Source organism: Sorex fumeus, unplaced genomic scaffold (genome assembly GCF_029834395.1).
Source record: "Sorex fumeus unplaced genomic scaffold, SorFum_2.1 ptg000079l, whole genome shotgun sequence".
NCBI classification, from domain to species: domain Eukaryota; kingdom Metazoa; phylum Chordata; class Mammalia; order Eulipotyphla; family Soricidae; genus Sorex; species Sorex fumeus.
In genome coordinates this window covers 5,943,944-5,971,220 of record NW_026606136.1, presented here as the reverse complement: position 1 = coordinate 5,971,220, position 27,277 = coordinate 5,943,944, and the positions used below count along the sequence as shown (strand labels likewise).

The 27,277-nt window shown below is 60.2% G+C and overlaps 1 protein-coding gene across 1 annotated transcript in view; it reads right to left on the bottom strand.

Annotated features, from left to right (window-relative positions):
• Window positions 1-27,277, bottom strand: part of THADA (THADA armadillo repeat containing) — a 53,012-nt gene that overhangs the window by 2,573 nt on the left and 23,162 nt on the right. The window contains exons 22-34 of the mRNA XM_056130534.1: window positions 27,027-27,159; window positions 26,247-26,360; window positions 23,826-23,948; window positions 20,200-20,291; window positions 13,252-13,341; window positions 12,664-12,795; window positions 6,264-6,432; window positions 5,278-5,393; window positions 3,733-3,827; window positions 1,904-2,262; window positions 1,665-1,783; window positions 1,374-1,446; window positions 242-380 (exon numbers count right to left, since the gene is read on the bottom strand). Of these exons, the coding sequence (XP_055986509.1) occupies window positions 242-380; window positions 1,374-1,446; window positions 1,665-1,783; window positions 1,904-2,262; window positions 3,733-3,827; window positions 5,278-5,393; window positions 6,264-6,432; window positions 12,664-12,795; window positions 13,252-13,341; window positions 20,200-20,291; window positions 23,826-23,948; window positions 26,247-26,360; window positions 27,027-27,159 (1,754 nt within the window). The remainder of the gene's footprint in view (window positions 1-241; window positions 381-1,373; window positions 1,447-1,664; window positions 1,784-1,903; window positions 2,263-3,732; window positions 3,828-5,277; window positions 5,394-6,263; window positions 6,433-12,663; window positions 12,796-13,251; window positions 13,342-20,199; window positions 20,292-23,825; window positions 23,949-26,246; window positions 26,361-27,026; window positions 27,160-27,277) is intronic.

Below are 27,277 nucleotides of genomic sequence, written 5' to 3'. Positions count from 1 at the left end.
CTCCCTCCCGCACCCCTCACACTCACACCCACCCCCCTGCCTCTCACCAAGTCCTGCTTCTCACCCTTTCTTCTCCATGCCAGCCTTGACCCCAGCCTCGGCCCCTCTCACAGGACCTGGAGGTCACAGGTCACGCTGTGGCCTGGTGGGAGGCCGGGCCCAAGCTGGACAAGAGGCCGGCTCGGAGGCCAGCGCCGAGACGAGATAGAGGAGGAGAGGGGCAGGGTGCCCACTCACTTACCCAGCACCGGCCGAGGGCCGGCAAGCACTGACGCGGCGGTGCTGGTGAGGGCGGCGGCGGCAGCCAGCTGGGACTCCGAGGGCTGGTGGTCTGCACAGGCCGCCACGACCAGTTGAGCCCAGCGTTCGAGCTCCTGCACCTGAAAGCATGAAAGGAAGGCTTGGAAATGGGGGCCCCATGGGGTGCAAGGGGGAGCCGGCTGCGTCTGCTCACCCCAGTCCAGGGACTGGCCGCTGTGGCCTGTGGGTCTGACCGGGCACACGAAGAGCTGCGTTCAAGATAAGCTACGCAGTTCAGCCCCACAGTGGAGCCCAGAGGGGGTGGCAGTGCACGCTGAGGCAGGCGAGCCCCGCCGGGCCGAGCGCCTGGACCCTGCCAGGCACCACGCAGGACGGGGTGGCAGCAGCAGCCTCCAGAGAGCGGGTCTGTCTGCAGGGACGAATCCTGTAGAGCTGGCGGCCTTAGCGCGGCTGGCCTGGGCACACCCCCAAGGGACAGTGGCTCCTGTGGGCCCCGTGCCCCTCCCCAGCAGGAATATCCTGTGCCAACCTGCAGCCCCACATCCCCACCAAGATGCACATGCAGGGGCACTGGCTGCCTCCGTGGAGTCGGAATGTGTGTGCGCGTGAGAATGGGAGCACAGGTATACATGCGAACTGGCACATACGCGCGTATGCACACGTGGGTGCAAATGTCAGCGCTAACGTGGCATGTGTGAGGGTGCGTGCACGTGTGGGTGTAGATGCGAATGTCGGTGCAGATTTGTGTGTGTATGAGGCTATGTACGTGTGAGCGTTGGTGTGAATATGAGTACGTAAGCAGAGATATACGAGCAGAGTTGTGAACGCGTGTGTGTGGGTGTAGACGTGTGAATGAGTGTGTCTGGTCTGCGTGTGTGTAGGTGTGTATGCGAGCCTGGATGCACTTGCAATGAGCCTCCTGCCCAAGATGGGTCCGCCTCTGAGCCTCTAGGAAGGAGCGCGCTGCCCATCACTGCCCAGGGCCGACACCCGCAGCCCTCCAACAGGGACTGTCTGCACACCTGGACCCAGTGAGGCTTCGGGCCCGTCCCTGGTGCCGCACAGGACACTATTCCCGCCTCACGACTAGGGACACACTGACCCGGCCTCACCTCCTCGTGCGTCTGTGAGTGGTTGGCGATCACCTTGGAGGCAAGTCTCAGCGCGACGCTCGGACCCTCGGGCCTGGGGAAGCAAAGTGCCGTGAGAGCCGAGCCGGCAGCCCATGCAGGGTGTGGGGCCACTTCGGCCACACGGCTGTGTCGGGACTCAGCTGGCTCTGGCCACCTGCTCTTGGCCAGGGTTCACTGCAGCCCCGCTGCTAGGCTGGCCCGGGGGGACGGGCGAGTCGGGGCACCAGAGGACAGGCGGGCAGCTCACATGCCCCTGCGCAAGGGCCATACCTCTCACCGGAAGCAGCGTCCAGGATCCAGCTCAAGAACTCCTTTGGGCTCAGCTGGACACAGGCCTCCACCTGCGGAAGCCACTCCTGAGGGTCCATGTGGTCAAGGACTCTGAGCATCTAGGACACCAAGCCACACCAAAGAGAAAGTCAGGCCTCGTCCCCAAGTGGGAAGAGCAGTGGCCGTAGGCACCTTGCGCCCAGGCCCACCCTCTGCCCGAGGTCCACTCCCAGACGCACCTTGCAGAGGCACCCGGAGTGGCTTTCTCTCACGGCCAGCCTCAGGACGGTCCTTCCCAGGTCACAAGGCAGGGGTGGCTGGCTGGGCCCCGAGACCCTTTCCCAGAGCATGTCCAGCGCCAGCAGCCGCACCTCTGGGAAGGGGGCCCCCAGGAGGAGAGAGAGGGCCAGCGGGGGGTCCTGGCCCTGCCCTCCCGACGGGGTGGCTGCGGCCCACACGGCGGCCATGGCTAGCTGGGTGAGGCTTCGCAAGTACTGGGGCAGGCCTGGCGCCGAAGAGGCAGGGGGCAAGCCTGTGGCCAGCTCTGACTCCAAGAGGATCCTTCCAACGTCGTCCCAGAAGTCACGATGCCGAAGCGCTGAAAGCGGAGGAGAAGCGGCAGGCGTGGGTGGCGGCACCTGCCCTGAGGACTCCTAACTCCAAGGCAGCCCTGGAGTCCCACACATCAGTGGGCCCCAGGCACAGGCCGTCTGCGCGACCATCCCAGTGCTGGCCCTGCAGCAGGTGGGAGCGGCAAGGTTCTTCGGGGAGACCCCACTCGTTCTGCATGGGGGCTCCTGTAGGAGGGAGGTCCCGTCGACCCTCCTCCACTCCCCTAGGGAAGGCCACTCCGCCCATACTGGGCTGGGCAGACCCTCCTCAGCACCAGCGGTCGAGCTGCACCCCATGGCAGCCTCCCCTGTGAGCTGGTGTTCAGACAGCATGGCCTCCCCGTGAGAACACAACCAGGTGCGTGTGACAACACAACCAGGTGTGCGTGTAACACAAGCAGGTGCACATGACAACACAACCAGACATCATGCGTGACAACTTACAAGCACGTGCCATGTGTGTGAACACAAGCATGCAGTGTGTGTCAGTTACAAACACTCGTGGGAGAGGGACGTGAAAGGCCTTGAGTGGGTTCGGGCGCTGTGGGGCGGCGCGGGGTGGAGCAGTCTCCCCCCACAGCCCCCTGCATTCCCTCCTCAGGAGTCTGGGGCAGACCGCCAGCGAGGCCTGAGGCCTGTCTGGGCAGCGCCCAGGGAAGGTTCCAGCCAGAGCAGAGACCAGACCTAGGGGCGTGCAGGCCCCCGAGACCACAAGCTCAGATGAAGCCCGCAGTGGCCTCAGACTCCCGGGGGGGGGGGGGGGGGGGTTTCTGGTCTCCAGACAAGAGCAAGTACTAGGCAAGGAGGCCCCAGCCTGCGTCCATGCCCAGACAATTTCCCTGGAGCCAGCCACGCTGTCCACAAGGCAGGACAGTCCAGTGGGGTGCTCAGGAAGGTGGGCAGGCGCCAACCCAGGCTGACCTCACCTGGAAACCCTGATAGAAGCCCCAGGGAGCTCGTGCCCAGCGTGCCTACAGACACCCATCTGGCCTCACCTCCTGACTCACAGGCACCCACCCACCTCTCCTGAAAGGACTGCCAGCGGCTCATCTGGCAGAGATGGACGCTACAGGCCCAGACAGAACTATAGATGCCACGTCGTGGGCAGACTGGTCACCATTGTGGGAAAGTGGTCCTCAAATGCTGTGATGGCGGCCAAAGGGTCCAGGACAGAGGCTGATGTCAGCCCTGCGGTCTCGGGCCATACCCTGGCGTGTGGGGGGGCTCAGGCCCGTTGGTACAGTCAGCCCCACCAGGCTCAGTCAGTACCAATGCCAGCCAGCACCTGCCGACCCCACTGGGGCATACATAGCCTCCCTTCACCTCTTCAGAAGCAGTTTGCGGGAGCTCCCCGAGTGAGTGGGGGCGGGGACGAGTTGGTGCTGGGGGGTGCAAGTGAGGGCAGAAGGGACGCCTGGTGCCAGGCTTCACAGCCCAGGGCAGCACACCTGCAGTACCTGGTGCTGGGCCTCCTGCAGGCCCATCGAGGCAGCACGTGAGCAGGAAGAGCAGGTCGAGGTATACAGCTCGGGTCACCAGACATGGGTTCTGTCTGCAAAGAAAGGACACGCACTGAGCCCCAGTGACACCAGCAGAGATGGGCAGAGGCCGAGGTTTGAGCAGGAGGGAGGGGTGGGGGGCGGATGCTCCACCTCTGCCAGGGGCAGGGACACAGGGCCAGAGCCTGTCCTGGGGCTTCCTGGTCCCCTTCACAGCCCACTGACACTTCCCAACCCCGCCCTGGCCTTCCTGAGCGTGACCAGCCCGAATGGCCTCTGCAGTGACCTCACCTGCGGTCCCACTCTGCTCTCACCTCTGGCCTGGACCCGCGGAGCCCCAGAGAAGGCACTGGCCGTGGCTCTTCCGGCATCGCGACTCCTGGCCCGGCCCGCCTCAGACTCGGGCCCTAGGAAGCCTCAGCAGGCCCCACTCGAGCCTGTCTGTGACTGCGACCCATGTGCACACAGCCGTGTTTGCAGAACCCGTTCCCTCCTCAGACACTCCGTAAGTTCGGAGGAGCTGAAGCAGGAAATGTCGGTCCCTTGCCCCAGTGCTGGGTGGTACACGCTAACCGAACGTCTCTGCTTAGACAAACACAGCTAGGATCTCTTCCTGAGACGCGCGGCTTTGTGCTTCCTTGAGGAGCCCCACCCACTTGCCTCGTCTCACCTGGCACAGTCCTGGACATCGGGAGGGGCCGCGCCCCACCCCAGGGGGTCGGCTGGAGAGAAGCGGCTAGAGCACACCCCGATGTCCCTCAACCACAGACTGACTCGACGTGACAAAACTCACGACCCCTTCAAAGGCCGGGAGAGGAGGTGAAAGTCACTTCTCCAAAGACACAGACGCCAACAGACGTCTGGAACTCACTGTGGCTGTTGGGGAAACCAAGTGCCACCAGATGTCACCTCGAAGGGTGGGAAGGGCCCACATCTCAGAGTCTGGTGGGGGTGTGGGGAGACAGGAACCCCCTCTGTGCTGGGACATGTGGTGTCCATGTCCACAGAAAGCAGCATGGAGACTCAAACACTTCAGGATTGGGCTTCTGCTCCAAAGTTCATACGCGTGAATTCAAAAACGGTCAGTGCACACCTGCGTTCTCTGCCCAGGAGCACGTGATCAGGTCACGATGTCACGGCGGGCAAACCCCTTCCTGGAAGCAGGGGCTCCAAGCAGGGGGTTGGGAAGCCCCGACATCCTGACCCTCAGGAAGGGCAGCCAGAGGGAAGCATGGGCTGCAGCCTCCCTGCCGCCTGCACTGGGTGGGCGACACCGGGCTCACGCTCCTGCCCTGCGACTGCCCGGCGCTGCCCCCGCAGCCCTGCATAGGTGAGAGAGACGACACGGCAGAGCCAGGCACCAGCACCACAGCCCGGCCACAAGGCCCATCAGAAGGAAACGAGCCAAGTTTCCTTCCTGCGTTACGGTCCAGAGTAAAAGGGGACAACGTGTGACAAGGAATTTCAAAACCCCAACCAGAAACGGCAGCGCCGGTCACGTACCTCTGGGCCAGCCAGCCTTTGGCACGGGCCTGCAGGGCCACAGCGCTGAGCTCCTGCCGCCGACACGGGTGTATCCTGTGCGTGGAGTTCGCCAGAGCCCTGAGCAGGTGGGAGGCCTGCAGAGAGAGCACATGGTTGACAGCCCTGCCCGCGCCTGACGGGTGGTACTTCAGGGACACGGGCAGCTCCCACATGTGCGTATTTGTATACACACGCGTGCACATGGACTTGTACATATATGCATGTGTCTGTGTGTGCATGCAAGCACCACATGTGACTCTCCATGTCAGCATGACACTAGGGGCCTTTGTCGGAAGCCCAGGAGTAGCCCCACTCGGCCAAACTCTGCCCTTCCCTGGCAGTGACCCTGTCCCTTGGCTATGTCCCTGAGACTCCTCGGGCGACGCCCATGGCAGGAATGTGCAGACCTGTTTCCTCCCGGGATCTCCAGAACCGGAGGCTGAAGAACTGGAGGCCCTGAGCATTCCCAGGCAGACCTACTCAGAGGGACGCAGTCATGCTCACAGGGGCCCCTCGCTGGGTGTTCTGAACAGCAGAGCCCTTCGGGCGAGCACTGTCCCAGCAGCCACGGGGATGCCAGCGGCCATGGCTCGACAGGCTGTGCAGGTGCAGGCAAACACCACAGGACCCACAGGAGCTCAGCAGACCCCCTGTCCAGAGGGAGGGAGACTGGTCGGTTGGGCAAGGTGCGGCCCGCCATGGCCCTGAGCCTCTGGGAACTGGTCCTGTCCTGCTTCCTGGACGGATCTCCAAACACCCCGGGAGGCACATGACCTGCTGTCACAGTGGGCTAGGCCCAGAAAGGGTGGCAGCAGCGTGCAGCGTGGCTGGTCCCATCTCGCTGCCCATCCGTCTCACCCTCCCAGTCGAACTTGCGGCCAGGAAACGGGTGGTGAGACGGGACTGCACTCCACAGTTCATACCCTCACACTTCCGCCCTGCCTGAGGTACCCATGCACATGCACCTGGAGAAGAGTCCCATGAACATGGTTCTGCCGCCAGCCCGGGTCCTTCGGGTCAGGGAGTTCGGCCAGTAGACTGAGGATGGTGCGGGGAACCTCGTCGATGGGAACCAATGGGACCAGGGCACGAGCCGCCATCTCCCGGCAGCGGTAGATGGGAGAGCGGCCACATCTGAGAAGAGAGAACACACTTTCACTGACTCTTCATGCTACACACAACACTGTGGCAGTGTGGCCCCCCCTGCCATCAGACATGGGACATCGGGGCCCCTGTGGGCACCCCTGCAATCAGACACGTGACACCGGGGCCAGTGTGGCCACCCCTGCCATCAGACACGGGACACTGGGGCCAGTGTGGTCACCTCTGCCATCAGACACGTGACACCAGGGCCAGTGTGGTCACCCCTGCCATCAGACATGGGACACAGGGGCCAGTGTGGTTACTCCTGCCATCAGACATGTGACACTGTGGCCAGTGAGGGGGCCTGAGCACTGAGCTGGCCCTTATTCCCATTAATGCCTGTCAGATGTGTGCAAGGAGAAGCCAGAACGGGTTGGATGAGTCACTATGTCTGGGCACTTGGCTTGGCTAGGGGCGCAGCAAGGACTGAGAGTCCCCAGATTTGTCTTCAGGGGGTGACTCACAACTTTCCTTCTAATCCTTCCCGCACACACCCAGCTGAGGGCTCCTGCACATGGAACGCACATGCGCACACACACACACACACACACACACACACACACACACACAGTGCAGTGTGGCAGGAAAGTGCTCACGGCTGCAGGGATCGGGCTCAGAGCATCGGGTGGTGCAGGGCATCCTGTCAAGGCTTTGTGCCTGCCAGGCAATGGCCGTGGCGGGAGCGTCTCCTGGCTGTGCCCGTTGTCTGAGGACGGAGCCTGCGCTGTCAGACGAGACACCATCCGGCAGGACCCAAGAGCATGAGGTGGTGTATGAAGAGCAGTGGGAGACACTGATGTCCAGTGGAGGGGGGCAGCGGCTCCAGGGAGCAGGGCGGAGAAGTGAGCAGGGCTGGGCTCCAGCAGCAGTGGCCTGGCCCCTCACGTCATCAACCCTTGGCCTGGGCTGGCTCAAAGCCCACCCCTGCTGTGAAACAGAAGACACAGACCGACAACTCCGGTGGGGATCTCTGGCTAAGTCCCTGACGCTGACCCCCGCTTGGGTCCATGTCTTGCTGAAACAATGCATGGGAGCTGCACAGAGAGGGAGACCTGGCTGGCCACCAGCGACGGTGCCCCTCAGTACCTCATGATCTTTCCTCCAACCCACCCCACCTGTAGACACGCGTGGGTGAAGGGAAGAGGCCAGGGCCGCGTGGCTCCCTGGGCTGGTTCCACAGGCAGTGCTGCCCACGCTGAGTGTTCTGGGTCCCAACGGCCCCACAGGGCACCCAGAGTTGGCAGAGGCTGTCACTCGGACATGCCCTTTCTGTCCCAACCACAAGCACAGGATCTGCTGATGCAGGAAGGGAGCCCGGGCATGCCAGCCCTCCTGTTTCTGCCCCGTCACAAAGCAGGCAGGGAGAGGGGGAGGCTGTTGGCCAGCATCCATCAGGCCTGATCGGAGGAGAGAGCAGGGAAGGTGCCGGCCCTGCACGGGGCTCACCCAGTTTCCATCCGGGCGTGCAGGGCCAGGAGTCAGCCCTGAGCACAGACAGGTGTAACCCCAAGGACAAGAAAAGGCACGAGTTCAAACCCTCCAGTGCAAAAACAGACTGTGCACGTGTGCACACTCTCTCACAAGCACACATGGACACACCCACAGCACACTCCAGGCATGCACATACTTTCACACATACAGAACCCATGTGCACGCAGTACACATGGTCACACCCACAGCACACATGTGCATACACATGTACGCACGCATTTGGCGTGAAGGCCCGGAGCTTCCCAGTCTGTGTCCTGCTCCGTTCAGGGGCTGGAGCGAGGGGAGCCCCCGCGGGCTGCCCAGACACGCCGAGCTGTGAGCGGAGGCTGACCCAGGCGGAGTCCAGCAGGGCCCAGCAGCCTCCAGGGCAGGGGGCCTGGGGGTCGCAAGGACCTAAGACACTTTGTGGGGGCTCAGACGCAGAGACGGTGCCCTGGAAGTAGAGCAGGAAGGCAGCCAGGAAGGGACCCTGCGGGCTCCTGGCCCAGGACGGGCACTGAGCCTGGGTGGGTGCTGGAAGCACTCGAGGAAAACAAGACTGTGCTGGGGGCTGGCCAAGTCTGAAGCCACTGCCCGTAGTCTGGACCAGTCCTGCATTGCCTTCTCGGGGGTGGTGGGTATCTGCAGGGTCCCTGCGGGTCACCCGGGGCCTCAACAACAGCTCCTGCTTGGGGCAGGGCAGGGCAGATGAGTCAGGACAAGGACACTGACCCCTCTGCCCGCGGCGGGGGATGCCCTGGCCCCGTGAGCAAAGCAGGGCGCTTGGGGTTCTCAGCCACGTGCATACGGGCTCCCCTCGGGAGCAACCAGACCTGATTTCCCACTGGACCTGAGCAGGAAAGTGGCGGAGTGTGGGGAGAGGAGCAACGGTTGGGCAGAAGCCAAGCCTGTGTCTCCCCAGCAAGTATTATGCTCCACGGGACATACACTCCTGGATGATCCCGTGACGCACATGTGCACACTCGCACACTCTCCTGTATAGAACCACAACTCACACAAGCACACTTGCACACATGCTCCTGTACAGACTCCACGATGCACATGCGCACACTCACATGCACTCTCCCGTCAAGAACCCACAAGGCACAAGTGCACTCACACATACGGAGCACACATGCTCCTGCATGTGATCCTAGGATGCACACGTGCACACCTGCACGCACAGGTGCTCTGGAATCGGTCCATAGGCCAGGCTGCCCAGTGTTCCTCTGAGCCTGCTCCCCCCTGTGCGAGTGTGGCCAGGGCTGGACGCTGTGAAGAGGCCGCCTTGCAGGCTCCCTGGTCGCTTTTAGTTTTTCCCTCAGAGCAACTCAGGCTCTTGTGGCTGATGGAGTTTCCAAGGAAAGCTGAGTAAGAAGTGGCGGGATCTGAACGCCACGCCTAGCTCATGCAGAGAGAAGCTGAGAACAGAGTGGGCAAGCCCGTCCATGCTGGACGCGGCAGCCACTGTTCAGGCCCCCAAAGGCAGGCTGGGCACCCCAAGACAGCCCCTAAGTCAAGACACCAGAGTCGGGGAATGGTCTGAGCGCTGGGGGCCCATACCTGCCTCTCTTTCCCAGCGTGTTCTCTCTATGCTCAGCCCCAGAGAGGAGCGGACATGTCCAGCAGCAAGATGGGTCAAGACACATTGGTCAGTTCTGACCACAATGGGAATGCTGGGCAGTGGCTCTGCTCTTGCCTCCAGCAATCCTGGCCACAGCAGAGTGCGGAGTGCGGAGTGGGCACTTGCCCTCCATGCAGCTGACCTGGGTCTCACGCTGCTGGGGCTGGGGGAGCAGCAGAGCCAGGGCCCGCTGTGGCTGAGCACACCCCTCTGCCAGGTGCACCCGAGCAGAGGCTCCCATCCGTGTCGCTAACCAGCTGAGTGGGGACTCGGCAGAGGGCTGGACAGTGCTCAGAGGGCCGAGTACAGACTTGGCAGCAGGAGATACCCAAGCACCACCAGGAGTGACCCCCAAGCACAGAGCTGCGGCAGCCTCTGAGCACTATGGGGTGTGGCCCCAAACCACAGGAGCAGCAGAGACCAAGGGTGGCCAGCAGGCCCGAGTTCCTGTACCTGTACACGCGGACGAGCAGCAAGGCCCAGGCTGAGCTTACTCAGCAGGATGCGCCCTGGTACTCCAGGCCGCTCTGTGCGGACTCTGACTGCGGGTCATCCTGAGTGAGTGTCACGCCTTCTGCAATGGCCCGTCTCCTCAAAGCACCACACTCTGCAGCCAAGAGGCAGGAGAGATGCACAAAGGGGAAGATCCCCTCAGCCAGGGGGACAGGCAGTGTACCATCCAAAGTCCTGCCTTGTGAGAGTGCATGCATCTGTGTGTGCATACGCAGGCATGAATGCAGGCACACATGTCCACATCCAGGCATGCACACACATGGACACGTGTGCACATACACGTGCTCACCTGCAGACACAGGTGTGCCCATGTAGCCATACACATGCACACACATATAGAGACATACAGATACACGTGCACAGAGACACACACACACATGCACGCATGTGCCAGGCCGACCCACTACCCTCCCCCTTCCCTCTTAGGCCCCTGAGCAGTTCCAGTGCCTCTCGGGCTGGGCCTTCACTTGTCCCTAACAGTGCTGAGCTCCGGGGCTGAAGCATGGAGAAGATGCTCAAAAGCAGGACCCAAGAGCACCTCAGGGAAAATGTGGCGCGTCCTGAAAGCTTGGGGTGCAAATGTGGCCTGAGGAAGGGCATGTGCCCAGGTGCAATCCTTGGCACCACAAAAAAATGCAATGAAAAAATTTAAAATATTACTCAACCTCAATTACGTTTTTTTTTGTGCTTTTTTTGGGTCACACCCAGCAATGCTCAACGATTACTCCTGGCTCTGCAACTCAGAAATTACTCCTGGTGGTGCTCGGGGGGACCATATGGAATCCTGGGAATCGGACCCGGGTTGGCCTCATGCAAGGCAAACGCCCTACCCGCTGTGCTATTGCTCCAGCCACTATTACTCTTCTTTTTGCAAGACCTGAATCCACCACTGGGAGCAAAGATGCCACTTGGCGGGAGGTCTCACCCCAGGCTGTGGTGCTCACCAGATGACAGTAGCTCCAGATTCCGGGTCAAGGCTGCTCATAGTGCCCCCACCCCCGTCACCCCACTGTGTGGGGGCCATGCCCCCAAGCCTGTGCCCGGACAGGGTGACCCCATGTTGCAGCACCTGTGGCCTTGCTTCTGCGGGAAGGGGCAGGCCTGCTTGCATCCTGAGCACCCTAACACTGCTCACTCCTCCTCAAGGTCCAGCCTGCGTGACCTGGGGGAGACAGAGCAGGTCCCTGGGCCTCCTGCAGCAGAGGCAGAGAGTGGCATGGAGCTGGCACTGCAGAGGCGGCCGCCTGCCTCACCCCTTCTCCGAGCTCAGAAGCTCACTCGAGATGTCCAAGCTCTCAGGCGCAGGCAAGCCCCATGTCCTTGTGCCCGGCGGCTGATGCGGTCTGGGGCTCCTCAGCTGCCCTGCTCTCAGGCCCTGCATCTTGCTGCACACAGTGGGGTCAGTGGTCTGGTGGCCTAGTGGCTGGCTGGGTTCTGAGTGCATGGAATAGTGGGCCTCGCCAGAGTCTCCGCCACGGTCAGGAGCTTCGCGGAAACAAGGCTGTTTGCAGATCCAATCGCTGTTCTGACGTGAGCTGAACAGCCGGTGAGTCACAGATCCCGAGAGAAGAGCCAGCTTGGTCAGTGCTGCCAGCCCTTACCACTCTGTCCATCAGAACACGGGGGCCCTCTCAGCCCTTCAGTACTGTCCTCTAAGGCCACTTTCCATTATTTCTCAGTAGTGGACCCCATCAGACAGGCGTATCAGGTGAGTCAAGTGGAGCAGCTCTGCAAACACCTGCCCAGAGCCAGCTTAGATACCACACACACACACACACACACACACACACACACACACACATACATAGTCACACATACACTCTCATAATCACATATGTACACTTACATATATACACACACTCACAAACATACTTACACATGTACACAGTCACACATAGAACTCATATACACACACTCACATAATCACACATATCCACTTATATATATACACAGTCACACATACATTCATGTACACACACACACACACACACACACACTGATTTCCCCATGCCTGCTTCTGGGGACCATCCGAATTTGATTTTGTCTCCTATATTCAAGTCCAACACTCCAACAGCCAAATGATGATAAAGCAGCACTGTCCTCCTCCATCAGACTAGCGACCCACCACACCAAGTGGGGGGCTGGAGCTCAGCCGGCAGAGGCACGGAAGACACACGGATGACCACCCAGACACAGGGCCAGCACCCCACTCTGCTCCGTGTCTTTTCCTCATCGGGTGCCCCCGCCTCGGCCGTCAGCGGCCTGCACGGGGACAGGAGTGCCTGACAGACGGGCGGCGCCCCTCGCCAACACAGGCAGTGGCAGCCGACTCAGAGTGTACGGGCTGACCTCCCACAGCCGGTGCCACCGTCTCAGTTCCTCCCCAGAAGTGGGGGTGCAGGGCCTGTCTCGTAGGCACGAGGCCCCAACCCCGGCCCACAAGGTCTCAAAACACGGCGAGGGGTGCCCAGAACCCCCTGGACGAGCCCCAGCAAGGCTGCTCCTCGACCCTGTGTCCTACTGACCGCTCCCCCAGATGCTCCCAGCTGTCCCCGCCCGCCCCAGTCACCCTGAAGGGGCCCAGCTGTGCCCACCCCGCCGCCCCCACACGCTACCTGCTGATGAGGGGGAGGAAGGGTGCCAGGCTGAGTGCCGAGTGGGCGCCGTCCATCGGGGAAGGGTACAGCCTCTCCAGCACCAGGAGCAGCAGGAACATGCCGGGGCGCTGGGCCGGTGCTCCAGGGTCACTGCAAAGCATGACACGCGCCGAGGTCACAGCGCGTCTACGGTGGCCTTCGGGCCCTGCGTCCTGCGAAGGAGTGCTGCTGCCTGGCCTCTGCCCAGGACGCTCCCCTACACCCGCTGCGGCTGGCAGAGCCCGTCAGGGGTCTCCACCAGTGCTGCCTGCGGGGGTTCCTGCTGGCTCCTAGCCCGGATGAACGCAGCACAGCCGCTGTGAGCCCGTGCCAGGCAAGCATGCGGGTCTGTCAGCCGGACAGGATTAAGCTGGATGCAATCAAATACAGAACGTTCCAGCAACACAGCAAAGCAAGGTTTTACGCACATTCCAGGTACAAATCTGCCCCCGAGGGCGGGCGCTGGGTTGGGGAAGAGGCTTCTGGAAGCTCTGTCTGGGGCAGGAGGACAGATGAGACCGGCCCTCGGAAGGTCTCAGCTGCGCCCTGCTCCTGGCTCCTCCTCACCTGTCCACGTGCTCAGCAACGGCCTCCAGCTGCTGGAGGAGAAAGGGGTAGAGTTCCGGGAACCGGGAGAAAAACTCGCTTCCGGTCATCCTGTGAGGAGAGAGATGTGGTCAGCTCCTCTGACCTGGAATGAAGCCTCTTGAGTTTTGTTTTATTTAATTTCTATTTCTTTTCTTCTCAATTTTTTTTTTTTAAAAAGGACTATAACCAAAGTACTTTGCTCACATTTTGAGGTTTGTTGAAGATCTGAGCCATCAACAGCATACCCAACCCTGATTCTGGATGTGCTCTTAGCACAGGAATCCTAAGTCCACCCCGAGTTGCCATTGTGCGTTTTCACCCACACCCGGCTCCTATTAGTGTGTGCGTGGATTTATGTGACTAAAATCCTGCCAGAGGGAAACGCTGCCGGCAGACAGCCAGGCTCTTGGGCGTTATGGGGCATGGCTGAGGCTCCTCGGACCTTCCCGATGACTGGGGGAGCTGCCATTTCCCGGGGTCTTGAGCCCCTCAGCTCAAGGTGGAATAGGGAGTAAGGCTATCACGAGGATGCCTCAGAGTGACGTTCTGGGGCCAATCCCACCACCCTGTGACACCTTCTCATCCTCGTCTCTGCCTCTACAACTCCAGCCTGATGAGTCCTCGAGGCAGCTGACCAAGATGGGATGGAGGTGGCCACGGTCACAGGCAGCAGAGCCAACGGGGACAGGGACAGGACATGGAGCAGAGGGGCCTGCAAAGCACTGCTCAGAGACAATGCAGACCCTGCGCAGGCCTGAGGTGGCCCCTGTACAGGGCTCAAGTGGCCCCCTGCAAGCCTGAGGCGGCCCCCGTGCAGGCCTCGGGAGGTGGTGGGCCTGTGGGCTCCTCTGGCAGGACCAAGTCCCTGGCCGGCATGCACACAGAAGCCGCACGTGGAGGGGGACAGTGGGGCCCACCCAGAGCAGCCGGGCAGCCATCCCAGCACTTCTTCCAGTGGGTCCCATCAGGCATCATGGACGGCTACAGTACCCTTGGTCCAACAGTTTGCACTGCTGCCAGAGAGGCCAGAGGCCACCATGACCCCCGAAAAACTCGTCCAGGGACAGAGCTGCAAAGGGGCTGGCCGTTCTGGCCTCTCCAGCCCCAAACCGGCTGGCAGCTGCATGGGGATGAGCAGCGCCAGCCATGGGGCGCCACTGTGCTGCAGCTGTCCCCTAGCGACGTGTGGGCTGGGGCTGGCCGTGGGGTGCCGCGCAGCGGGCGAGGGCCCCTGCCTGAGACTCCTGGACACCACCTGGTCTCATCTTAGAAGCTTCTAGCAACTTGCTCCCAGGCCACCTGTCCGTGGAGGGAAAGTGGGGAGCAGAGAACGTGGCCAGGCTCGCCAAAGCTCGACTTCAGCCTGCCACACATCTGCTCTGGCCCTCAGGGCTCTGCTCTCCGGTGTGGACTCAGCGCCTACCCCGACATCCTCCACGCGTGTGAATCCTGGGCTCAGCGCTGGCTCTCCAGGAAGCGGGGAACAGCTGCGGAGGGGAAATCCTCAAAAGCAGCAGCTTCCTGGAGTGGCTCAGACTCCTCCCCGACTCCTCCCCTCCCTCTCTCCCAGACTCCCTCTCCTTCTCCATCCCCGACTCTCTCCCAGACCTCCATCCCTGACTCTCTCCATCCCCGACTCTCTCCCAGACTCCTCCTCTCTCTACCCCTTCCTGACTCTTTCCCTATCTCTCTCCCAGACTCCCTGACTCTCTCCCTTTCTCTCTCTCCCCAACCTGCTCTCCTTCTCCCCCCTGACTCTCCCCGTCCCTCTCCCTCTGTCCCCAGAGAACAGCAGAACCGTGGCTTCTCTAACCTGCCAACAGGACGGGAAGCTCGTCCAGCTCCCAGAACAAGCAGCCACGCAGCTCACCCGGACTTTTTGTACAGGGCCCCGTGAGCCCGCCACCTGAGCCATCCCCCAGACTTGGTGTGCTTGGAGCCTTAAGGGTGGGGAGCTTGTCTTGCACACGGCTGACCTGGGTTCAGTGCTAGAGCCCCATTCTGGAGGGATCCCTGATGTGGACCCAGGAGGAAGTCCAGTGCACCATGGAGTGTGGCCCACACACACCCCCTGTGAAAAATTAATCCTGCAAAGACACTTTCAACAAATCCAAAACACCTGAAGTGTCTAAACACTTTTCCACAAAACCGTAAGGCTAAGGCACATCCTGCATCTCACATGCAACAGCACTCGGTGCAGCAGATGGTCACACACAGCCAAAGGCAGCCTGTGGCTGTGAGGCTCCTGTGGCAGGCGCCAAGGCCAGAGCCCCTATGCCCGCCTCGTGGAGAGCACTGCCCCTTTCTGGGGCTCCTGCAGGACTGAGATGGCCCTGGAGCCTCCATGTGCTCTGGGCCCAGTGTCCCTGAGCAGCGGCCGGCATGCAGGGCCTCGATCCCCATGCCAGAGCAGGCACTCGCCTTGAAACAAGCACAGAAGGGGCATGGAGGGGCCTTGCAAGCATGAGGCCTGGGGGTCCATCCCTCGTACCTCAGCAAAGAATGAGTGAAAGCACGTGCAGCACAAGCATGGACACAAGGCCAGGGTCTGAGATGGCAGGCCAGAGCGAAAGTACAATGGCTAAGACACCTGCCTTGCACCTGACTGGGGTTCAATACCCGGCACCACCTATGATCCCCCAAACTGCCAGGAGTCAGCCCTGAGCATCGCTGGGTGTGCTCCTCTCCCAAAATCATGAATCACGACCATCCTGTTATTCGTCGATTGCCTCGAGCAGGCCCCAGTAACGTCTCCTTCATCCTAGCCCTGAGATTTTTAAGAAAGTGTTATATTCAAGGCTCTTTAGGAGAATGAGACCCATCATTGTTACTGGTATTTGGCATACTGGGTACGCCACGGGGAGTTTGCCAGACTCTGCCGTGTGGGCAGGCCACGTTCGGTAGCCTGCCAGTTTGTCCAAAGTAGGAATGAGATAATAAGATGTCATAATAAGATGTCATCGGGAGCTGGGTTTTATAGTCTCTGAGTCTTGGCCGTTGATGGGATTACATGGCGCCAGGGGGCCAGTTGGTGGGTGTGACCCCCGCCTACTGGAATTCGGAGGATCTGGGTGGAGGATGCTCAGCCCTGATCCAAGTAGGCTAAAATAAAACCCAAAATAAAACCCACAACAATTCGAGTTTCCAAATTTGAGTTTCTATGCTGTGGTCGCACTAGAGCCTGTACAAGAGCTTGGACACGCACAGACGCGCACACCACCCGCACGCACACGCCCATGGAGGCGAGCCCCGCTCAGAGCCCAGGGCCTGTTTGAGGTGCTCTGACACCCACACACACACACACACACACACACACACACACACACACACACACGTGGCAGGGCAGGGGCTTTGAGAGGAGCAGTCTCATGTCTGAGGAGAAACCTGCCCTCCCCCATCTGCGGATGGAGCAGCGGGCAGGGTCTGTGGGGGGTCCGGCAGCAGTTCCCCACGGCTCCTCCCCTCGGCCAAAGGACTTACAAGGGGTTAAGTAGAGCAAGTTGAAGGCCCTACAGATGGTTTTCACATGTAAATTCTGGCATCTCATCTTTCAAACAATCAATTCCATTAAATCGGTGAGTTAGGTCAGTAGGTTTTGATTATACACCCGAATCACGTTCCCTCTGGTTCACACTCACGGCCTCCATGCGGGACCACTGGGACTGACCCGCAGAGTGCCCACCATCGATCCCCAGGACCAACAGGGTTCCAGTTGGAGGAGGCCCGGGACGGAGGCCCCCGGGTGTGCAGGCGGGAGCCACGTGGCACCTCTGCCGTCAGACAGGAGAGCAGGGGTGTGGCGCAGCCCTCAGAGAACAAAGCAGAGCTGAGCAGGGATTGACCCTTGAGCCCAGAACGCTGCAGGAAAATGCGACCCCAGCTGGGGCGGTGCTCTGCTTCCCTCTGTTTACAGCTGCCACAGCCTAAGAAAATGTTTCTTCGAGTCAGAGCGCTTGCTTCAGCTGCTCTGCTCACTGTTCTGGAATCAGAGTTTGCTGCCACAGTTCTTTGGAAAACAAACGCTGCCTTTACTAAAGGCAAGTTCCATCCCTGCATCTTTTCAACCACTCACACCTTTACTCTTCTGAATTTCCCGCTGAGTGTTGGTGACCAAGGGGCTCCTTCCTGGGGCTCTGGGGACGGTCTGCGTACCTGGGGCTGCCGACAAGCCGCTCTGAGACGTGGTCCCTGCACTCAGTACAGACCGCCTGGACTGGATCAGCACGGCCGTGAGGTCTGCTAAAGACCACCAACAGTCTACGGCATGTGGAGCCTCGCCTCCATACTGTGATGCTGCGTTTTGCTTCGAAGTTCTCTCAGAAAAGAACCAGCCCATTCTGTGAGCAGTTTCATCCTGGAGGACTGAGGGTTAAGCACCCGTTGCCCCCATAAAGCAGGCTATCCTGCTGTTTCTCCAACACAAGGGGTGGGCGCCCCTGCCCACACCCGCACTGGCTCTCTGAGGCCCAGCTTTCTGAGCCGCCCAGCCAGACCAGAGAGAAGGGAGGTGAGCTCGCATTTCCCGCCAGGTCTCTGGAGAAGGGCCGGGCTGTCCTGTGGGTCTGTTCTGGCCACGAGAACTGGCCGAGAGCCTGTCCAGGGAAAACCAGTATGCTAACACTCCTGAACTCAAACACGGCGGGCTGCCCACAGGATCCGTTCCCATGCCCAGTGAGGTCCTCCACAAGCCTTAAAGCAACCCTCTTCCGAGGCAGGGTGGGGCGCGGCCAGCTGGCTGGCTGGCGCTGCTGGCACCTGCCCAGTGGCACGCAGCCCTTGCACGAGATGGTTCAGAAGCTGGCTGCAGCGTGCAGGGGAGTGGGCGGGGCAGGTGTCCTCCATTGCCTGCTTCTGCCAAAGAGTCACACGCCCAGCCCCAGGCAGTGAGCACCCACACAGCACTCCTCCTGACTTCTCTCTGGGACCCTCCCCCAGCAATTCTCGGTCGCCGGGCTGGGATGTCACGCAAGGGCCTCACTCAGTGTGGCTCGGCGCCTCATGGGCCGAGGTCAAGTCTGGGGCGGTCCCGTGCAAGGCTGGTGGTCTCATCTCTCCGGCCTCACTTTCTATTTGTGTCTTTTTGTTGGGGGCCACACCCAGCAATGTTCAGGGTTGCTGGGTAGGTCTAGGATCAAATCTGGGCCTCTGGCAATGCAAAGCCTGCACACTACCCTACCCACCGGGTCGTGTCTTTGGCCCCCAAACTTTTTTCTTCCTTTTGGCTTTTTTTGGGTCACATCCAGCGATGCTCAGGGTTCCTCCTGGCTCTGTACTCAGAAATTACTCCTGGCTGTGCTCAGGGAATCATATGGGATGCCGGGGATAAACCTGGGTCACTGAAATGCCCTACCCCCTGTACCAAATAATTTCTTAAACTAGCTATTAGGAAAAGGAGCCCCCGAATGCCCTGACCCAGCAGGCCCCCCAACTCCGTCTCAGAGCCAGCAGCAGGAGCTCCACCTGGACAAGTGGCTCCAGGGACACTCGGGGGGGCAGGAGGCGCCTCCTGCAGGTCTGGAGCAGGCACTTGGCAGAAGCCGAGCCCAGAGCCGCAGCTGAGAGGAAACTTGGGCAGTCAGGCTGGGACACAAGTGTGGCTCCACACACACACCCACAGCAGGTGTACACACAAACACACCCCAGGTCAAGACACACGCACATCCCACGTCTACACAGGAAACCCGCCACCTGCCTCAGTCACTGCCCCATGCCAAGGCAGAGGAACGTTTTGGATAGGATGCAGGTTCCCGTGGACCCCAATGACGCCACTGTCCAGCGGACATGGTACACCAAGCGCCAGGAACACTTGTTGGAGATGAACCATTGCTCCATTTGGTGATTCCCAAGCTTGGCCGCAGACTCTAGTTCTCACTAAATGTCTCTGAGTGTCCCGGGAGCCAGCCTAGTCCTCGGCACGAAAGCCCTGGTCTGCCTCCGGGGCCATTTCAGCTCACCTGTCTCCGTGAGGGCTCCAGGGAACTGTGCCATAGATCCCCCCTACCAGTAAGTGCTCAAAGGAGTCTCTGAGAGGGGACGTGTCCACAGGAGACCTGTGAGGGATGGGGCATATCCACAGCAGACCCTGTGAGGGACGTGTCCACAGCAGACCCTGTGAGGGACAGGACGTGTCCACAGCAGACCCTGAGAGGGACGGCACATGTCCACAGGAGACTCTGGGAGGGACGGGACGTGCCCACAGGAGACTAGTAGAACAGCTCCTCAGGGCTGATTCCAAACTCCAGACATGAGAACATTTTCACAAATAGGCTGGTGGTGAAGACTACAGTGGCCACTCCACAGAAATAAAGATATCTCTTAGAAACTGCATGCCCAAACCCACTTCCTGCTTCTCTATAGTGACCTCTGAAGACCTTCAGCGCCTCTTTGAGGCCCACCAGAACGCTCCCTTCTAGCCCTGCCCCTGCCCTTAGTCTGGCATCAGAAAATACACTTCAGCCAACACTCGGCAACTGGACCGATGACCGGCTGTGCCCGCAGAGGGATGGACCAGCCCCTTTCTACCCCAGAGAGGACACTGTGACCCCCACAGCAGCCGGTCCAGATGCTGGCCCAGGCACCAGCAGCACTTGCCTTGTGCTGTCCAATGCCCAGAGCCTGGCCTCATCCAGAGCTTCCGAGGGCGACCCCCGCAGCCCGGGCTGGCCCAGAGCTCTCCAGGGCCATCAGCCGTGAAGTCTGGAAACAGAAGTTTGGGGAGAAGACCTGGGACGGTGCGGGATGTGGGGTGCAAGGCCCCCCGGATGGGAGAAGAGATTCCCTGGTTGGGCCCTACTGAATACTGGACTGACGACTGGGTCGTTATAGCAATGGGCTGTAGGTGGGGCTCCAAGGGTAGCAGAATCCCAGGGAGCTTCTGGCCAGGAAAAGGCTTTGTGAAAAGTGAAATTAGCATTAGATGCAACTCACCTGTTTTTCTTGGACAGTTCCTCCTTCCCCCTTTTAACTCCAAATATTCTTGTGATCAGGGTACTGAAGAGAAGAGTGGACGAGTTCCGCACCTGGGGGACAGACGCGGCCGGACTTTAGACAGTGGCATCCCCGTCACCGCCCCCCCCCCCCCCACATACCCAGGGGAGCACACGTGGCCGGGTTTTGGGCGGTGGCACACTCCCCTGCAGTGCGATGCCCACCCAGGTGTCAGGGAAAGGCCACTCTGGGTGCTACTCATGGAGGGCGCTGGGCAGAGCCCATGGTGAGGGTCTAACAGTGTACCCACCATTCTGTGCCCAGTGCGTGGTGCCGCTTGGCCATGTGGCTGCACTGCTCTCCTCTGAGAAGCCTCCCCTCCTCTTCTCAAGTCACCCACTCTCCCAGAACCCCTCACCCTAATGTGCCCCCCCCAACATTTCATGTCCAGAACAGTGTTAATCAAGGCCAGTGCCAGGTACCTAAAGGACCTGAGTGCCCACACTGAGCACAGGAGGTGAGCGGGGAAGGGGAAATGGTGAAGGAGGAAAGAAGGGCGAAGGGGGAAGGAGGGGAGGGGGAGAGGAGAGGTGAAGGGAGGAGAGATGAGGAGAGGACAGGACGGGGAGGACGACAGGAGAGGGGAGGAGTGGAGTGGAGGGGAGGAGAGGAGAGGAGGGGAGGCGCACAGTGAGAGAGGAGTCTCCAGCTGAGGCCGGGGAGCTCAGCCCGCGTGCCCAGCTGAGGGCCCTGGGAACGGAGTGGCCGGCAGCCCCATCCTGCAGGTGAAGCCACCGCAGAATGGCCCAAATTCTAGGAAGGAAAATAACTAGCCAACAGTGGGCACTGCCCTGCTGACTTCTGCAGACAGTGGGACCCCCATGGGGCCTGCCCCACACCAGCAGCACCCCGTAAGCCCCCACCCACCGTAGACCTAGGGGGCTCGACAAGCCTTCCATGCGGGCTTCATTCAGGGGGGCAGGACGCGACAGGATGGAAACCCACCCCGAGACCGTTCCCACAGCCCCGAGAGGTGGACAGAGGGACCTTCAGACTTTGGTAGAAACCAACTTTCCTTTGAGATTCGACCAGGGGTTCTGTGGACAAAGTCAAGCGGTCTCTGCTGGTCGATTCCAGAACATTCCCATCCCTCGCACTGCACTGTGCCCTGGCCTCTGTGCCAGGCGCCCATGGCTTTCCCAAGGCCAGATGTGCCGCTTCGACCCTCAGCTCTGGAACATTCTGGGGCACACACTTGCTGCAGGACACGCCACACGTTGCCACCTCACAGGAAGACCCCAGCCTTGCGGGAGGCTCTGGCTGTGACGGACCGGTGGGCCCTGGTTTCCGTCTGCTGGGTAACAAGGTGGGGAGCTGGTCGCGTGGGGCTGAGCCCTGACAAGAGGAGGTGGCATGGCGAGTGGCCACCCTTTTTCCATTTTCACGGTAACAGGTGACGCTCATCCACCCAGCCCCTGTCCCTTTCCTACTGTACTGTGTCTCTGGAGGGGTCTAGCGATACTTGGGGAGGGCAACCCAGTGCTAGGGCTTGAACGCCAGGGACCCCAGAAGCCAGGCCTGATGCGTGTGGTAAGGGCGGGAACAGGCTGGGCCCGGGTGCACCCTCAGCCCTGTTCTCTGTCCACAGCAAACATCTGCGCTGTGTGTGCTGGCCGGGGCTGCCAGGCTGAGCTGAGGCTGAGAACTGCTCCAATACCGGCAGGACAGAACCTTCTGACAGGCTCCTAAGATCTGAGGGAGCCCAGCACGGACTGACGCTGAGGGGGGCCGCGAACACACGGGTGCTCTGGCCCAGTCTCGTTCCTCCTTTCCTGCCTGCTGTGCTCTGGCGTAGTGAGGAGCACCATGGACCAACAAGGCTGAAGCTGGCACAGCTTCCCGAGGGGCCATGGTTCAGGCTGGCAGCTAGGTGGGGTTCAAGGTCTGTGCCGAGTTGGTCTGAAGTGAGCCTCAGTGTAGCTCCCGACCTGTCTTGGCACTGCCTCGCTCCACGGTGGGTTTTTGTCTACGCTGCTATCACCTGTGCAGTGGCCACAGTGTGGCGGCCGGGGCTGCCTTCAGGCTAAGTCTCTGCATCATTTCTCTTTGCAGTCTTGGCAACTCAGTCCCAAGTAACGTCTGTGTTGGAACAGCCCATCCCCATGAGGCATGCCAATGGCCTGTACGAAGTTCAGTGCCGGGATGGCCGCCTGAACAGACACATCTAACGGCTTCCACGGCAGCCCCCGGACCCATGTCCAGCCCGTAACTCCCTGCAAGCTCCTTCAGGACCCACTGGCCTGGCGCTGGCCCGCTGCTCCGAGGGAGGCCAGACCTTCTGTGCGTGGGGATCCCTCAGCAAAGGTCCAAACGCTCTACTTCTATCGGAACTGAAATTCATTTTCTGAGCAAAGGCCCAGGAGGTGTGGGGTGCAGGTCACGCTCCTACTCTGGATCTCGTGTGTGGTCAGCCATATCCTGCGGGAGACTCTCCCGGACCCTTCTCGGGTGGCCTTCCCCTTCTGTCCTCGTCCACTGTGGGCCTTGAATGTAGAGCAGTGCTGGACTGTGCCAAATGCGTACTCTGCGTCTGATGATGCTCACCAAATGTCAACACTTCGGCTCTGATTTCAGCACACAAAGGAGCAGACAAGCGAAGAAGCTCACAGGAGCAGGGACAGCACCTGCCGCACACGGGGGTCGGCTCTGCCTGCCCAGCCTAGCTGACCCGGGCACGGCAGGGCCAGGTGCGTCTCAGAACGCTGAGGCCAGACTGGCGCTAACAGTACCTGCTTCCCAGACTCAGTCTTAGTGGGAGGAGGCGAACAGTAGAGGAGGCAGTGGAGGAGGCAGGTAGAGTAATGGAGGGGGGTGAGGAAGGAGGCAGCGGGGTGAGGAGAGGGAGGAGGCAGGGGTGGCTGATGGAGGCCACCCTCACAGCGTACACTGCAACTGAAGAGAAGCAGCAGGTCCCCCAGAGCCAGCTGCAGGAGAAGCCCCAGGTGAGGAGGGAGGGAGGCGGCCACTTTCCTGTTCCCGGCTGTGTTTTCTCTGACCCTTTCAGTGCACACGTGTCGTCTGACAGGTTTTAGTCAGCCTCATAACCTTTCTGCCTGAGGCTGCAGGGCTGAGGCAGCATTTCTGGTCATGCCGACACCCAGGGCCCAACATTCAAGGGCCCAGGTGCATTAGAAGCCTCTGAGGTACTGAGGGGGTGTTGAATGCTCGCTTGAAACAGGCGGGTTTCTGGGAAAGGGGACGCCACTATGAACAGAGGCGAGCGTAGCCACAGCACAAGCCTGGCCAGCACAAAGAGAAGGGAAGGGAAGGGAAGGGGGAGAGAACCGCACCCCTGCGGGCCTGTGGGCCTCACACGCCCGCCCAGACTCAGACACGGCTGAAACGATCCATTGAGGACAGTGGACAGCTTAGCTCCCGGGAAACGGACAGAGCAGCAGAGGCCAGGGTTGGGGAGACCCGCTCAGCAGTGCCTCAGTGTCCCACAGACCACAGCCCTGGGGTCAGACACGGTGGCTGCCCTGACGAAGGCTGGAGTTGGTTCCTCTAGCCGTCGGGGCTGCCCGGGAGCAGAATCACGTCAGTGAGAGGACAGCAGCGGTACTTACTGCCCAGACAGGAGAGCTGAAGCCCAGCACTGCAGCCTGCAGGCCCTCGGCGACATAGGGGATGACGTTCTCTCCCAGACGGGTATCTCTGAACAAGGCACGGAGGATATTCAGAGCATGGACCTAGAACAGAGAGTGCCACACCCAGGGTGCAATGGCATAGTCTCAAATTTTTAAGTCAGAAAGATCTGAACAACTCAGTATCATTTTGACCCAGCACAGCGGGGATGGAGCTCACAGAGCAGAGACCCTGGTAGAGCCCCAGCACCACTGTCCACCCCGGCCCTAATGCCTGCTTCCCCACAACAAGTAAAGCCCCCCAAAGCTTCATGGAGGGTGATCACAGGTGATAAGCTCCCAATGGGTGGATCTGGCCAGGAGGAAACCCTGAAGTGGATAGGACCGGGGGACACGCCAGCACTCATTTCCCCAAAACGAGGTGCAGCAGGCTCGACCAGTACGGCCAACATAAGCCAATAGGACCCACAAACCAGTGGCGTGCTTCCGAGAGAGAACAAAGAGCCCTGAACCATGTGTGGTACCTCAGAGCCCTCAGCTAACTGAGACTAAGGGAAAAACACCAGTGCGCTGTACAGGTGGCAACAGCCCTGAGTGAAGCCGGACTGAACACAGGCGCGTGGGCTGGAACCGTCTAAACCGCCCGCCCCCAACACAGACAACACATCAATGGCAGAGGGCCCAAGCACAGAACAGCTCTTGGGGAAAGGCAACAGCTGATCAGAGAGAGTAGTGGCATGGGGGTGGGGGTGGGGGTGAGGGGGTGGGGTGAGCACTGTCCGCCCCCCACCCCCCACGGAAATTGGCTTGTGAGCCCGAGGCCAGGGGATGGCGCTTGGGGCAGGCCACAGGCTCGGCGTGGAGTCCAGCGTGGTTCTGGGGGAATGGCAGATGGGGCAGCCCACCACGGTACCCCTCCAGATGAAGACTCAGTAAAGTCAGGAACAAAAGGGCCGGTGAGGACAGGAGAAGGGACCTCGCTCACTGCTGGCAGTTGTAAACTGGTGCCGCCGCCACGTTCAAACCGGCCGGGGCGTCCTTAAGAATAAAAAGGAGACTTGGCCCTAGTAATGCCACATCTGGGCACTCACCTGAACAATGTGACGACACCGATCTGGAAAGACACCAGATCTCACCAGACAACTGTCTCACCAGATTTTATGCCAAATATTTTGGGAGAAAAATGGGGTATGGGAGCCCAGCCGGGAGTGGTCTCTGAGCAGAGAGCCAGGACTAAGCCCTGAGCACGACCAGGAGTGGCCTCCAAACAAATTTAAAAATGGGGTGTGACCAATCGGTGAAGCTTTTTAAAAACTGTGCCCGTTACTGGGAAATGTGGGTGCAACAGTGGTAGGGATGGTCAAGGCAAACCTCTCTCCTCTCATCCTTTGCCCTGCAGCCCAGCCACGGAAACACCCCCAGCAGCTCTGGAGCTATTGAGATGCAGAAGCAGGAGAGCTCACTCACGCATGGCGGAGATAAGTGGGGCAAGGACCAGACAGGACCCCCTGATGCTGGGAACAGGAATCCCGACACTGGGACCAGCCTGTGCACACGGGGGAGGGGCTGGCACAGCAAACTGCTGGGGCTGGCGCTGAGAGGAGAGGTCTGCCACGGTTCCGTGTGGCAGCAGCAGGACCCCAAACAGAGTGAGTGGCGGATAGTAGGAGCCATGCACAAGGAAGGGGGGGGATGCCCAATGCCGAGTGGGGGTGAGGCTGGAGAGACAGCACAGGGTTCGCCCTGGTAGCACATACGGCCCACCAGGAGGGATCCCTGAGCTCTGAGCCCAGACACCAAAATCAACGGAACAAAAATGTCAAGGAGCAGGCCAGGGAGAGCTCCGTGCCCAAGTGCCTGCCCTGCAGGAACAAGGCCCCGCTTCCAACAGCTCCAGCAGCCGACAAACCCAGGGCCACGGCAGGCACTTGCTGTGCTGAGTGAGCTGCCCACATGAGCCTGCTGGGTGACAATCCTTCCCCTGGCACCAAATTTTAATCAAGGCGACAACCACATGGTGCTCAGTCGTGGGACTGATGCAGACGGAGAGACCCAAGGTCACAATCTGAGGGGACGGCAGGCCTTCCTGACACTCTGACTCACGAACAGTACTCTAGAAGGTTGGCCTCTGCTGGTGCTTCCACCCAAAAGATCTGTTTAGGACAACACATGTCCACTAGAGCAGCGGTTTATTTGGGGGAAAGAGAGACCAAGATCCAAGCCACAGAAGCAAGTCGCAAGTGTCTGCCACCCTCATCAGCCCTCTCTCGAGGTTTGTCTTTTCTTTGTGTTCGGGGGCATGTTGGCAGGCATGGGAGCCGGGTTCCCCCATGCAAAGCCTGTGCTCCACCCAGCCAGCTCCCCAGTGCCCAGTGTTCTGTGGCCTTGCTCCCGGGCTCTTACCTTGGGAACAGTGCTCTGCATGTCGCCTCCAGGGCCAGCCAGGGACAATAACTCTTTCATTGTTATTCTCAACAACTTCACCGTGCCTTTCTTGGGTTCTGATGCCAGGAGTGCCTATGGAGAAATGAGGTCAGAGGGGACAGGTCCCTGTTTGGACTCACCTCCGTGTTGTGCTTTTAGGGCCCTCATTCGTTGGCAATGAGCAAGTCAGTTAAATGGCAAATTTATGCACCAAGAAGATTCTCTTATCTTCAAGGCAAAAACCCTTGCATGGGCAAATACCTGCTGAGGGTTTTGAAACTCCCTGGAGGCTGATCTCTGCAAAGCAGTCTCCCTGAAGTTCACAGGGCGCTGAAATAAGAACTGTGGCACGGAGCACGTGCACTTCCTGTTGGGGGAGCACATGTACTTCCTGCCAGGGGGCAATGTACACTTCCTGTGGGGGAGCGTGTGCACTTCCTGTGGAGGGGCATGTGTACTTCCTGCCGGGGGAGCATGTACACTTCCTGTAGGGGGCATGTGCACTTCCCGCTGGGGCTCCATGTGCCCATCCTTGAGGTGGTCTGGGGGCGACGATAATCCCACACTGGGTCTGCTACCAACTCCTCAGGTGGAATCTCATCTACCCGTGCCCGTGCACACTCTGAGGTGGGCCTCCCTGAGCGTTTGTTCCAGGAACGCCGCCTGCCACACCTCAAAGCTATAGGCTGCCGTGTGGGCATGCCTCCCACAGCACATGCCTTTGTTCCTGGGGCAAGCACACGCCACCGCACACACTACCTGGATGTAGAACGGGATGCCGGCACTACGCCGGGTAGCACAGAGTTTAGACGAGGGGTCACTACTCTTGATTTCCTCCAAAACACTCCGTAGCCACTGTTCTGGGAGCTTCTGAAGACTCACACTGGCGCATCTGAAAGGAATGCAGGAAGCAAACACAGGGTCACAAGCACTGATGCAACCTGGGCACTGCAGGGAGGGAGAAAAACAGGGAGGGCTCTTCCCGGCAGGAGGGTCAAAGGGTTTGAAGC